The sequence below is a fragment of the Urocitellus parryii genome, chromosome 11, assembly GCF_045843805.1.
Source record: "Urocitellus parryii isolate mUroPar1 chromosome 11, mUroPar1.hap1, whole genome shotgun sequence".
NCBI classification, from domain to species: domain Eukaryota; kingdom Metazoa; phylum Chordata; class Mammalia; order Rodentia; family Sciuridae; genus Urocitellus; species Urocitellus parryii.
In genome coordinates this window covers 10,090,044-10,103,766 of record NC_135541.1, presented here as the reverse complement: position 1 = coordinate 10,103,766, position 13,723 = coordinate 10,090,044, and the positions used below count along the sequence as shown (strand labels likewise).

The 13,723-nt window shown below is 61.8% G+C and overlaps 2 protein-coding genes across 3 annotated transcripts; both read right to left on the bottom strand.

Annotated features, from left to right (window-relative positions):
* Positions 1-4,601: 4,601 nt before the first annotated feature.
* Positions 4,602-8,561, bottom strand: Tmem82 (transmembrane protein 82). Of its 2 annotated transcripts, none has more exons than XM_026400770.2 (6): positions 8,300-8,561; positions 8,118-8,190; positions 7,817-7,991; positions 6,947-7,364; positions 5,216-5,406; positions 4,602-4,925 (listed from the first exon to the last, which is right to left on the bottom strand). In XM_026400770.2, the coding sequence occupies exons 1-6, from the start codon at positions 8,376-8,378 to the stop codon at positions 4,836-4,838; spliced, it is 1,026 nt and encodes a 341-aa protein (XP_026256555.2). In that variant the 5' UTR covers positions 8,379-8,561; the 3' UTR covers positions 4,602-4,835. The 2 variants fall into 2 exon arrangements, with proteins under 2 accessions (XP_026256555.2, XP_026256556.1); XM_026400771.2 differs by having other exon boundaries at positions 4,844-4,925; positions 5,216-5,401.
* A 601-nt stretch (positions 8,562-9,162) lies between these two features.
* Positions 9,163-12,921, bottom strand: Slc25a34 (solute carrier family 25 member 34). Its single transcript, XM_026400773.2, has 5 exons — positions 12,353-12,921; positions 11,732-11,797; positions 11,493-11,645; positions 11,037-11,171; positions 9,163-10,484 (listed from the first exon to the last, which is right to left on the bottom strand). The coding sequence occupies exons 1-5, from the start codon at positions 12,779-12,781 to the stop codon at positions 10,299-10,301; spliced, it is 969 nt and encodes a 322-aa protein (XP_026256558.2). The 5' UTR covers positions 12,782-12,921; the 3' UTR covers positions 9,163-10,298.
* Positions 12,922-13,723: the final 802 nt, after the last annotated feature.

Below are 13,723 nucleotides of genomic sequence, written 5' to 3'. Positions count from 1 at the left end.
ATTTAGTGAGACCCCGTCTTCAAACAAAAAATAAAAAGGGCTGGGGACGTGGCTCGTGGGGAGCGCCCCTGGATCCCTTCCCAGTGCAAAAAAGAAAAGGAATAAAAGCAATTCCTGACAGGGAGTTGGCCCATGAGCTGCCAGGGACTCAGCTGTCCCCCAGGGAGAAGCCTGGGGGAGGCGGGAGAGGGGAGGTCTGGCCTCTTCCTCCCTGTCCCCTCTGACATGGCCCCTGCCTGTGCCTCCCGCCTGGGCAGGGTCTCCTTCCTCAAAGTGCTCCCTGGCCCTTCCCCTCAGAAGGGCGTGCCGAAGCCGAGTTGTGTCCACTGTGGGCTCTAGAGGCCCTGGTCAGGGTCCAGGCCTAGTATCCTACCTCCTCATCTTCTCCAGTATCTCAGCCAAGGGGGACCCGGGGCACAGAGTGACTCGCTCAAGGCCACGTCCACTAGTGAGTGAGTGTGCTTTGTCCAAGTCCAGGCCCCTTTCTTTACCTACTGGGCCAAGTTTGTAGGGAAGTGTTCAAAAGCCCAGGGGGATGTGACCTGGCCCCCCCACCCCAGGCCCCAGGCCTGTGTCCCCCTGCCCCACCCAGCAGGGCCCGGCTTCCCCAGACCTGGCGGTGACCAGTGTCTGGGCCTTAATCCCCTCCGGGCTGGGGGCTGAGCCAGCTCTGGGAGCTGGGGTTCCCATGGCCTCTGTCCAGAGCCAGGACAGGCTCCAGAGAGGGTGACAGTGCTGGAGGGCCAGGAGGCTCCCTGAGGCTCAGGACTGGGGGGCTTCCCTGACGTGGGCCCGTGGGCCAGAGCCCCTCTGCTGCAGAGAGCAAAGAATTCTGGTGTCAGCCGCATGGGAGGGTCCTAGAGACCCCAGTTCTCAGTTATTTGCCTCGGCAGAGACCCTGTTCCAATCCCAGCCGCCTCCTCCTGGAGCCCCATCCTCTTGGGAACCTCTGCTCCCAGTAATATCCACCCCCACCCCCCGTCCCTGAGACCCCTCCTTCCAAAAGTAGGACGGGCTGGCCCCTGGGGGTGCCCGTTGCCCTCTCACTTCTCTCTTACCCCAGGGTGACCTGACTGAGAAGCTAATGAGACCCAGGCTCAGGCTGTCCTGGCTCCTGTGAGGACTGGGGGCTGCTGGGAGCTATGGAGTGCTGTAGGCAGGGAGGGAGGCCGAGTTCTGCTCGGGAAGCAGCTCCTTGAAACATTCCTGGCAAACTTCCCAGAGAGATGTCAGGAGGACGGACTCAAATCTCTGAGTCTCCGATAATTAATTGTGCTTTCCTTTCTCATTCCAAATAAATATCCCTTTTCAGAAGAGTTTCATATTATTTTTCCTAAAGGGGTCCTTAAAATGGATTTGCCCACCTCAGTGACAGCCACGCCAACCCTTCCCAGTCCCTCAGAGCACTCTGGAGTCCTAAGACCCCCCGCGGGCTTCAGCCCACCCCCTTGGCCTGTGAACCTATCATCTCACCCGGGTGATTCCAGTTGCTCCCAGACCGGTTTCCAAACTGTCTATTCCAAAAGCAGCTTTGAGAGGAATCCTTTGAAAGTGTGCATCAGCTTTAGTCACTTCTGTGTATTAAACCCTCCCCTGGCTCCCAACATGGGGGAAAAAAATCCCAACACTGGCTATGTCTGGCCCTGCCCTCCAGCAACCGGGTCCTCTGTGAGGCTTCTATGATGCGCCAGTGCTGCTCCTGCCCCAGGGCCTTTGCTCATGCTGATCCCTCAGCCCTTGACAGTCTTGAGGGTTTCTTGCCTGGCTCGCTCCCACACTCCGCACAAATATCCTCCTCACCTCAAAGCGGCCCTCCAAGGAAGGCAGCTTCTGAACTGTCCCCAGGACCCTACCTCCTGGGATTCACCATGTGGCAGTTCAGAGGATGATGGAGACCAGACTTACTTAGAATATGGCAAAGACACTGGGATGCACTGTCAGTATTGGGTTATCCCTGAGGGAATCCAGCTGCCATGTTCTGGGACAAGGAATTGCAGGAAGCCCCCAGCTTTGATGGCACTGCAGCCCCAGCTGACCCCTGAGTGCCACCGGTGAGAAACTCTGAGCCAGACGGTCCAGCTGAGCTGCACCCAGATTCCCCAGCCAAAGAAAAAGCAAGACAATAAGTGTCCATTGTTTTGCTTCTAGATTTCTGGGGCTATTTGTTACACAGCATGCGTAACAGAGACAGCCTGGCGCCCGCCACGTGCCCTGACCCCTTACCCAGCTTGAGACCTCTCCAGCAGTTCTAGTTACCACTTGCTATCACCTTGTTTCTGTCCTTGCAGGGGGACCCCCGTGAGGCCAGGGCTGTGCCCAGGAGGTCCATCCAGTGGTCCATCCATCACCTCAGCGTTCTGGCCACACAGCTGCCCAGCAGCCACTGACTGAAGGGGTAAGTGAAGGAAGGCAGGACCCCCCCCCCCCGCAGTGCATAGCTCAGGAGAGCCCCCGGGGGGTCTCAGGAGGGCAGGCCAGCTCACCCAGTCCCAGCCCACAGCAGGCACCACCTCCTCTCAGCAGGGACTGGGGACCCTGGCCTCGCACCTCGTCTTGATCTCTGCCATCTGGGAGGGGAACCCAGGGCCTGGCGCCTGTTACAGAAGGATGTCACCCCATTGAGAGCCAGAGCCCCGGGGTCCCTGGGGGAGAACCAGTCTGCCCCTCAGGCTTCACCCAGACCCTGCGGTTCCCATTGCCCTGGGGCCCTAAGGCCATCTTTACTTCCTTTGGTGTGGAGATTTGCTAAACGCCGAAAGATTGGGACCCGAGGCTGGAATAGAATTCTTTTCTTATCAAATGATTCTGTGAGAGTTATTTTGTGTCTGACGAGGGTCTAAAAATCAGGTGGCTTTGTTTGGAAAACAGTCTCTGTGCCCATAAAAGGGAGAAGACTTCTGGGTCCAGTCGCCACCCCCCAAACCCTGTCCCCGATGGGTCCCAGTCTGTGCCAGGGCCTAAGAGACTGGGTCACCTTCCAGCAAAAACACCCAGCCCTGGTTGGAGCCCAGAGTCCAGTCTGGGCTTGGCGGGGGCTGGCCCTGCACCCACCCAGCTGAGCCATTTCCGCCTAGACGGCCTGGTTTCCGGCCCAGAGGGAAGGGGGCTCTGGGTTCTGTCCTGGAGGAGGGGCTTCCACAGGCACTACCCACCCTCCGGACCAGCCACACCCTGTCCTGGGGGAGGGTTGTGCCAGAGCTGTCCCAGGGCGGCCATTCATGGGGGGACGGGTGGAAACCTCCGGGTCCAGCCCTGGGTGTAGCCTGTCCTGAATCCCAACACTGGGGTGCCGAGTGGAGAATCAAGGCCACCCCCCCACCTGCTCCCGAGCAGCAGCCTACAGGTGGCCACGGTGGTTTTGCAGAGGACTTTGGACTTTCCCCCTCAGAGCCTGGAGTCCTCTGGTACCTTCTCCAGGTTTCAGTCCTCCCTGCCAAGCCCAGATGACCTTGACTCTCCCACCCGTGGAGGCTGATGGCAGTGGGGTTCCTCAGGACCCTGAGTTGGGGTCCTTGATCCCCAAGAAACCCAATCACCCTGTGGGCTGGATGTCCTGCCTGACCAGGGGCCTCAGGCTACCCTGGACAAAAGGTAGCCAGAACCACTTTCCAAGAGCGCACTGGCCCTGTTACACAGCATGCATAACAGAGACAGCCTGGATCCCACATCTCCAACCAAAAGAGGGAGCCAGGAACCCACAAAGCACTTGAGCCCTGGAGATAGACTGCCTGCATTCAAATCCTGAAGCTTACTCCCTCCTGTGTGCCCTTAAGCAAGTTCTTTAACCTCTCTGGGCCTTGGCTTCTAAATCTGTAAAAAGAGATAACAGTTATGGCCTCTTGGGGTTGAGGTCAAAATGAAAGGGGATAATGAAAGTACCCAGCTCGAGGTAAGCCCCCACACCTGGTCGTAATTCTTCCCACAGGCTCAGAGAGCGCCATACGAAGGCAGGCAGAGGAGCTGTGCCAGGGCTTTGGTCTCCTTGATCTTGGCCCTGAACAGGAATGAGATGGGAAGGATCCTCATGGTCTTATACAGTCTTGGGATTCAGGGCAGGCTGTATCCAGGGCACCCAAGAGCACGAGAGGCCTTACATGCCCTCTCCAGCTGGTTTTCAGTTGGGATGGGACACTGTCCACCTAAGACTGCAGGTGGGTGGCCAGACTATGTGTCCAGCCTCCCACCTCCTCGGCCACCTCAATACTACACCCTCCACGCCACCCCTGAGCACCCTTCCTCTGTCTGCAAGGAGACCTGTTCCCCAGGAACACACGGAGCCTGAGCCAGCCCTGAGGAGCCTGCTCCAGGACTCCAACAGAATTGCTGTGTGGCTTCTGAAAACCTCTGTCCCTTTCTGTGTCTTTGTGATTCTGAGCACTTTAAGAAAATCATATTTAGGGGCTGGGGTTGTGGCTCAGAGGTAGAGCGCTCACCTAGCACAGGCGAGGCCCTGGGTTCGATCCTCAGGACCACATTAAAATAAATAAGTAAAGCAAAGGTATTGTGTTCATGTACAACTAAGAGAGCTTTTTAAAAAAAAAAAAAACAAAAAAAACATCTTTATTGTTCATGGAGGGGTAAAGGGGTAAACCAACCTGAGGATGCGGTTGGCCCCCATCCTCCCAACCCTGACCAAGAAGTCAGTCCTGTCCATCAGAGAAGGACTAACTCAGGGCCTCCAGGGCCCCATCCCCAACCCCCCCTTCCTCCAGGGGGTGGGGGCAAGGCCCAGGCGGGGGCCAGCCCTGTGGCTGTGTCTCCAGGCAGTGTCCCAAGGTCAGGCCTTGCTGGTCAGCCCTGGCCTGAGCCAGGCTCCAAGTCCTCCCGGAGGCAGGTCAGGAGGGGGCGGTCTTCTGGGAGCCCGGGGGTGTGGAGGGCAGGGGCTGGCTGGGAGCTGCTGCGGAAGGCCTCTGGGAGGGAAAGCCCTGGGGAGGGCGGGGGAGGGGATCAAGAGGCCACCCACTTCCCCTCCCCTGGGGGCCTCAGACCCCCACTCATGCCAGACCCTCCTCCCCTGGGGCCTCTGAGTGCAGCCTGCTTCGGGCAGTGGGCGTTCCTGGTGACCTAGGGGACGGCTCAGGCTGGCACGGACGGGGCAGGAGAGATCTCAGCTCCCTCCGCCCTCCACCGGGAGAGGTCACCCTGGCTCTCTTTCAACTTGGGCCTCCCTGTGGAGGCGCCAGGGCCTGGGGGACCCGGGGTGCATGGGGCCCACCTGGATCTGGCAAAGGTCAAGCAGGGCACGGACGCCCACCAGGCACCAGAGCTCGCCCAGCAGGGAGACAAGGATGCCCAGGAGGTCCATCCAGCGGCCGACGGTCAGCAGCAGCACGAAGAGGCCGCCCATGCGCACCAGCACCGTCTGCACCTGGCTCTGCAGGCTGAAGCGCTGCTGCCGCTGCTCCTCTGCGGGAGGGGCGCACCTGTCACCGCCTGCCGCGCACCAGGCCCCACTCAGACGTCCCGCTGGAGCCACATGGGCCTCTCGGCTCTCGCCTCCCCTTGCTGCCCCCCCATCCACCCCTCTCTCTGAGCACCCACGGGGTGCTGGGCACGCCGGCCAGGGCTGCCCTGCTGGCCTCCCACTGGCCCAGGACAGAGCCCCGCAGTGGTGGGGTTGACCCGATTCTCTTTCCCACACAGCCTCGTCTGGTCCTTCAGCAAGCCCAGTCCTCCAGGCACGTCCCCAGCTCCCATGGCTCCTCCGGGTCCCAGCCACCTCCCAAGGCAGCCCCTCCCAGGGATCCTGTTCTTTTTTTCCTTGGGGCTGAGGATGGAACTCAGGGTCTCCTGCATGCTCGGCAAGCGCCCTGCCACCGAGTTACACCCCTAGTCCCTGCCCCTACAATCCAGTGTCTACCGACCTGCTAAAGTGACCTTCCAAACATGTCCAGGAGATGAAATCATCCCTCTATTTACAACCTTCTCAGGACTTTCTTCTGCATTTGAAAATCCAAACCCAGCCCTGGGCCTTACCAGATCCTGCCTGATTTGGCCTGAGCCCACTCCCAATGTCTCTAACTTGATCCTGCTCACTACCCCAACCATCCTGGCTTCCTTTTAGTTCATGGAGTATGCCAGGCTTATTCCCACCCCAGGGCCTTTGCACTTGCAGTTCTCGCTGCCTGAACACCTCCCTCCCCCTGCCTTTCCTATACTATCTCTATTCTTCAGCCAGGGCTCTTCCCTAGAGACCAGATCAGACCATAGCACTCTCCCCTGCGGGAACCCTGCAGCGGTCGGTCTCTCAGCAGACGGCCCAACCTGGCTGGCCAGGGCCTTCAGTTAGGCTCTTAAGAACCTCAGCACGCCTGATATCTCAACAGCTCAGGAGCCTGAGGCAGAAGGATTTCGAGTTCAAAGGCAGCCTCAGCCACGAGGGGCTAAGCAACTCAGTGAAAAATAAAATACAAAACAGGGCTGGGAATGTGGCTCAGTAGTTAAGGGCCCCGGAGCTCAATCCTGGGAACCAACATAAAAGGAAACAGAGCAGGCTGGATGTGGTGGCACACACTTGTAATCCAGCCACTCTGGAGGCTGAGGCAGGAGGATAGCAAGTTTGAGGCCAGTCTCAGCAACTGTTAGCAAAAAGAAAAAAAGCTGGCCAGCCTCACCGCTTCCCAGTGCCTTTGGGTGACAGCTGCACTGGACTTCTGTCCAAGGTTCGATGGTGCGGTGCCCTCCCTCACTCTGGGCTTTGGCACATGTGGCTCTCTGCCCACAGTCGCCCTCAGCCTCACCTCTCAGAGGGCCCTGTCCAGCTCTGGAGACCAAACCAGGCACTCGCTCCTCGGGGTTCCCCGGCAGGCTGAAGGCTGAATCTGCCCTGAGTGGCCTGTGCGCCTTCTGCCCCTGGGTGGGTGCCCTGGGATGACAGGGCTGGGCCCGCAGCTGGGCCAGACAGTGGGCTGTGCCTACAATCAGAGGAATCGGCCCGGGCCCTCACCCTGCATGTGGATGACCAGCAGCGTGTAGCAGATGGTGAGTGGGGTCCAGAAGCGCACGGCCTCCGAGGTGCTCAGGAAGTCCTGGTTGATGAGGACCACGGCCGCCAGGTCGCCCACGGCAAAGGCCACGGCCAGGGCGCGGCCCAGCAGCCGGGGAAGGCCGTGAGCCCCCGCCAGCAGGCCCAGGCAGACCCCGCAGTAGCGCTGGGCGCTGTGCAGCTCGTAGAGGCGGCAGACGTGGTGGTGGAGGCGCCGGGCGCCGGAGCTGAGCAGCGCGGCCAGCCCCAGGCTCAGCAGCAGGTTGAGGGTGCTGTGCGGGGCGCCCTCCTGCAGGACGCTCAGGGCGCAGGCCAGCCCGCAGCCCAGCGAGAACTGGCTCAGCAGGAACAGCTGCAGCCGCTCCGCGCTCCGGGAGCCCTGCTGGGGCGGACAGGAGGAGGGTGGCCGGCAGGTGGCAAAGGTGCCACTCTGTGGGAGGCCGGAGCCCCCAGGGACCTTGGGACCTTTCCCAAAGAGAGCCTGTTGGTTCAGGCCGAGCCCCAGCGGGACCCTTCCTCTCGCCCGCGTCCCAGCCTCCAAGAGCTGCTGTCACATCTGACGCTGGATGTTGACCATGGATGAGACGATGAGGGTCACCACGACCCCCTGGCCTCGAGTATCAAACGAGACAAAGCCTCAGAGTACTTAGTGCAGGGCCTGGCACGCGGGAAGCTCAGGTCACAGAACTGTCCCGATGTGCTTGGGACTGGGATCTGGGCCGTCAAAACCCCAGGGAACCACCCGCAGCCTCTTCTCCATCTTAGGGCAACGGGGGCCCAGCTTCCCTGTTCTAGGGGTGACATGAGGGCCTGCAGGGCCCCCCGCCTCACCTTGCCCATAGACAGCAGCGTGGACACAGCCCGGAGGGAGAACTCGAGCACCACCAGGGCCGCCACCCGGGACCCCACCACCGTCAGGAGCAGGGCCAGCCCGCCCAGGTGCAGGGTCTCCAGCCAGGCCCACGGGGCCCGCAGCCGCTCCTTTTCGGGCTGCCGCTTGGGGTCACTGTGGAGGAGAGTGGGCAGAGGAGCAACACCACCCTCCCGGGCCTCAGGAAGGGTTTCGAGGCCCAGGGAGGAGGCCAGGGAGGAGGGTGGAGGGACTCCAGTGGGATGGGGCGTGGGCACTCACTTGGCACAGCCCACAAAAAAGTAGACTTTCAGGAGGCTGTTCAGGACGGAGACACCGAAGGCCCCCACCAGGCCTGCAGGGGGGCGGGGAGGCAGCAGGTGTGGGCTGGGAGGGAGGGACGGAGGGAGGGAGGGAGGGGACGCATGGGGGTGCGGGCCAGGTGGCACGGAGGAGGGGCTCACCTTGCAGGAGGCTGTCCAGGAGGCTGGAGCCCCACTCCAGGGAGGGGAGGCTGGGGAGCCAGGAGCGGAGGGAGAACATGGCAGCCGGACCTGGCCCCAGCCTCCAGCCAGGTCTGCACAGGGACGGACCCAATAATGACGCCACCGGCCAAAGGTGTCATTGGAGGGCAGGGGAGGAGCCGGGAGGGTCAAAGGCCCAGGGAGGGAGGAGAGCTGGGGCGTTAACCCTCCGGGCTGCTTGCAGGAGCACCAGGCCCAGCCAGCTCCACAGCAGCCTGGGGTGGTGAAGGGGTGTCCCTGGGCCGGGCCCCAGTCTCTGCGCCTGATAAAGTCGGTGTCCACTTGCCTTACCCTCCCAGAGGGCTGGGCCAGACCGAGCTTTCCTGAAGCCCCCGGGCCTCCGCCTGCCCTGCCTCTCCTCTCATCCTAGGGGTTGAAGTAGGGGCTCTCTCCCCCACAGCCTGGGGTCTGGGCTCTCTCCCCCAAGGCGTGAGGTTGGGCTCTGCCCTCTTATCCTGAGGTCGGGGCCTCCCCCTGCTGAGCTGGGCTCAGTGGCTTTCCCACGAGGGCGGGTAGCCCAGCTTCCTGAAGCCTCAGCTCTGGCTCTGCCCTTTCAGCGGGTGGCCTCCAATCTCTGGCAGCGTGAGCTGGGGGTCCTGCCCGAGCCCTCCCCTGCCTGGGCCCCCGGGCTGCCCATCCTGGTGTTCCCCCCGTGTCCACTAGGTGGCAGCCTTGCCTGGCCGGGCAGGGTGGGGCTGGCCACTGGAAACCCCTCTAGGGCTCCCTTCCCAGATGGGAGCGGGTAGCCCTGGTGGGGACTCAGGGGTGGGGCAACTGAGGCTGCAGTAGAGGAAGTCCTTGAGGTAAACAAAGTAGAAAACTTTATTGTTTGGAGTGTGCACTGGGGCTGCCTCCAGGGCCTGCTCTTCACACCCAGGGTGTGGCAGGGAACCAGGCCAGTCCTGCCGGCCAGGGAGCTGGGGTTCCCTTGGAGTACCAAGGTCAGTTCAGGCCTGTGGCAGGAGTGTGGCTGCCGCTGGAGGAAGGGCCGGGGCCTGCTGTTGGCCCTGTCCCTGGCTGTGCCCGCCACTCACCTGGGCAGCCATCCCTCTCCTGGGCCTCAGCCTCCTGGTCTGAACCACGGGCTCCCTGAACTTCCTTTCGGAATCATCTGAACATGTGCAATTGCGGGGTCTCAGCGCTAGCTCTCAGGTGAGGTCTGGGCTGAATCGCGTCCCTGTCCCCCGGCCCCATGCATACTCTGAGGTCCCATCCCCAGGACCTTGGGATGGGCCTGCAGTGCAGACAGGGCTAATCATCCTTTAGTAAAGGTGAGGTCACTGGAGTGGGTCTGAGAGCAATGTGACCTGCGTCCTTGTAAGAGGACATGAGGACACAGTTACACCAGGGGACACCTATGCGGGACCCAGGGAGATGGCAGTTGGCTGCTAGCCAGGGGGAGAGGTCAGGAGAACCCAGCCCTGGGCTGGGACGTGGTGCAGCGAGGCCCTGGGCTCCCGCCCCAGCGTGGAGAGGAAGGAGGACCAAGACTTCAGGCCTCCAGGTGGGAGAAAGGGATTTCCCAGATCAAGCCCCTGAGTCCATGGCCCCTCAGGGCAGCCCTAGTGAACAGCCCTGCGTCCCCACACGTGGGACCCCACGTCCCCACACCAGTCTCAGCAGCAGAAGTGAAGGAGTGTTCGCTGGACTCGCTGCTGTTGGGGACCCAGGGGCTGAGACAGTTGGGCCACTCGGCTGGGTGCTGCTCACCCCGGTCATTCACAATGAACAGGGCGTGGGCTGCAGTTGCCAGGACTCAGAGAGAAGGACAGGGGCCACTCTGAGCGGATGCTGGGTTGGCCACCGTTGTCCACACGCTGCCCCCACCTGTGGCAGGGCCGGGTCTGTGGTCTGCTCTGGGATGGCCGGTCTCGTGGAGGAAGGACATCACTTCTGGCCAAGTGCCAGACTGTGCCAGGCTGTGGGTGAGGGACGAGGCCTAGGTGCCCTGGTGTTGGGCCCCCCGCCGGGCCAGTTTCCGCAGCTCATCCCAGAAGAGCATGCTGAGGATGGTGTGGGGACCCAGGCGCAGATAGGCAGGGCCCAGGCCCTTGTAAAGCGCCAAGGGTCCCTCCTGCTGACAGATCTTCGCCAGGCAATCCGCGAGGCCCCCATACAGCTGGCCCTGTGGATGGACATGGACGGGTCACTGTAAGGGCTGTGAGGCCCCAGCTGGCACAACTGGCAAACTGGCATGTCTGTGTGTCCAGGGCTTCTGCTGGTACATCAGAAGGCATGGTCCCCAGCGGGGCAGGTGCGGAAAGGTGATGCTGTAGATTGTGACATTAGGAAGGAGGCCTCTTCCTTCAGGCAGACACAGCCCGCTGCCAGGGCTCTCAGCCTGTCTAGAGGCACACGGGCACCCTGGTTTTGGGCACATCTGTGAGACTGGCAGTGCCCTGGGAAGACCATGATTCCAATCCCAAGTCTCCCACTTAGCAGCTGAGTGACTGCAGGCAAATCTCTTGACCTTTCTGAGCCTCAATTTCCTCTTCAGGAAAAAGAATAATAGCTGGATGTTGAAGTGCTTGGCGGTGCCTGGGACACAGCTGCTCATCAAACAGCCCAGGTGACATGCATGTGTGCCACATGTGTCCCCCAGGCTCTGCTGTGCCTGTGTGTATCGGGGGGTTGATCCCAGCTCCCCACATCCTCCCCAACCCCGTTCCCTGCTCACCCTGCCAGCTCCATCCACAGGCTGATTGTACAGCCGCGTGCTGACCACGTCGAAGGGGGTCATGACAGCAGCCACCGCTACGCTGCTGATCATGCCTCCAGCCAGGGCCACCAGCCAGCTGTCCTCTGGGAGCCACTGTGGGGACAGCACAGACATCTGACCCCAGCAGCCGCCCTCATCCACCCACATGGTGACCCCCAGCACACAAGGTGGAGGGGCTGGTCAGGGAGGAGGCCATGCCCCCCCACACCTGAGCTCCTTCACAGCCTCAGGGTCACACTGCCCTCAACTCCTGCTGGGCCCAAGGGTCAGGTCACAACATGGATGGCAGAGCCAGGGCTCCCAGCTTCCTCAAGGGGCCCCATCTGTCACCACCCTGGACTTCTTGTGGGGAAGGAGGTAGGTGGCCCTCCCACCCCTGTCTGTGCCGGGGGGCCCAGGAGTCCCAGCCCTCACCTGCTGCTCCTGCACCCAGGCCTTGGCGGAGGCAAAGGTGGCCAGCTGGGCGGCCGAGCCCACCATCACTCGGGGCACAGCCCCCCCCACGCCCCGCCACAGCCCCAGCAGGCCCTGCTGCCGCCAGATGGTCTCCAAGGCACCCAGGACGCTCTGCGGGGAGAGGGTGGGAGGTCCCTGGTCAGCTCCGCCCGGCCTGGAGCAGGAACAGCCCAGGGAGCCCAGGGCCGGGGGCTCACCTGGTGCTGGTGCTGATGCCCCACTGCCATCGCAGCCACCGTCTGCGCCTGCAGCTGTGTCTTGACCTACGGGAGCAGGGGGCAGAGCCTGCAATGCCAACTGGCCATGGGAGGGGCCTCTGCAGTGTGTCCCCGAAACCCAGGTGTCCCTGGTTGCTACACCCTGGCCTGTACGTCCTGGGCTCCAGGGCGAGACTCCAGTCTGCCTGTGTTGCATCTTGGTGGGACTCAGGGCAAGTCACTTAGCCTTCTCTGGGACCAGGTTTTGTCACTCCTGGAAGACTGAGTGACATGGTGACTGCAGAGTGCCCAGGGCAGGAGGCCTCACCCAGTGCCAGCTCTCATTCTTACCTCACACCAGGCCATGCAGAGGAAACAGGACCAAGCAGGTTTGAACTGGCACATCTACTGCCACCCTCTGCCCCCTTCCTTGGCTCAGGAGCAGCAGTGTAGGGACCCCAGGGGAGCAAGGGTCAGGGCAAGGGACAGATTCCAGGCCTGGGCCAGATATTCCCAGGCAGCAGCCCCACCCAGCTTGCCTCACCCCAGTGGGGCCACAAAGCCCAGGTGACTGCAAAGTCCCTGTGGGATTGAGTCCCAGGGTGGAGAGCAGGCACTCACCAGGTAGGCAGGGCTCCCCACGAAGGCTCCCAGTGCCCCAGCCACGGCGCCAGCGACCACGATGCCACCTGGCTGCTGGGTGAGGCCAGCTTGGCCTGCCAGGCTGTAGCAGTAGAAGCGGACACCGTTCATGAGGCCCTGGTAGAGGAGGCCGGCGGCCAGCCCCTTCTGCAGCCCCCTCAGCCCATCTGCGCGGGCCACAGCAGCCACAGAGGCCATGAGACCCCGGTAGGGCCGAGGGTGGGTGCCCCGGGCTTGCAGCTCCCCCTGCAGCTGCAGCCGCGTCTTCACCACCTCCAGGGGGTTGGTGAACACGCAGGCCAGGCAGCAGGCCGAGGCGCCCAGCACCAGGTCCACGGCCGGGGGCACGGTCTCCTCGGCCTCCGGGCCAGCCGGCTGAGCCTGGGTCAGGGGCGAGGCGTGAGCCATAGGGTGGCAGTGTTTAGGCTGTCTGCACCCCTGCTGGACCACAGGGCTGGGGACCGAGGGGGTTCGGGGCCATGTCTAGAGGACAGTTCCCGGTATGTCCGGCAGCTCCGGTTCGCCCTTGGTCTATCTTGAAATCCACCTGCTCAGCCTGCTCCGCGGACCAGGGTCTGTTGGAGCCCAGAACACGCCCCCTCCAGCTCCAACCAATCCCGGCCTGCTCTGGCTGGGGCGGGGCTGGACCCTGGGATCTGGGGGAAAGTTCACTTGGGACTGGAAGGAGAGTGGAGGCGGGGCAAAGCTGCCCACTAGCAGGGCACCTCCTCCGGCCGAGTCGTCTTCCTGTCCCCCTCTAGGCCCGTCCTGCTCCAGCTCCGAGCCCCAGGTAAGAGGCAGGTGTCCTGGGAGACTCCTGGCATGGGGTGTGAGCGCCGGTTATCTCTATTCTGGGCTCTGTGTGACTTCCCCTTCCAGGCCTCAGTATCCCAATCTGGCTCCTGTGACCTACGGTCCCAACTTCAGCAAGAGCAAAGGGAAAGAGAGGAGTCTGGAGCCCTGCAGAGCTATTTCGCCTCTGTGTGTGTGTGTGTGTGTGTGTGTGTATGTGGTGCCTGGCATGGACGCGGCTCCTGCAAGCCTGACAGTGCACTGTCCCCGAGCCATGCTGGCACGGCGCCTTCTCATTCAAGGGAAGCACTTCATAGCTTCTCTTTGGCATGTCCAAATTGCCAGCTATCACTACTCTTGAGCTTTGGGGCTACTTGAACACAAAATGCCGCTATACCGCCCCAGGCCATCTGAAAACCAAGGCAACTACAAAGCCACTTGTGAGAAGTGAGTGTACAGCACAGGTATACGCGGGACAGAGGGAGGATCCTTCACCCTCCTCAGAATGGTGCACAGCATGAAACTGAAGACTATTTATCCCTTTGATAATTTCCTATT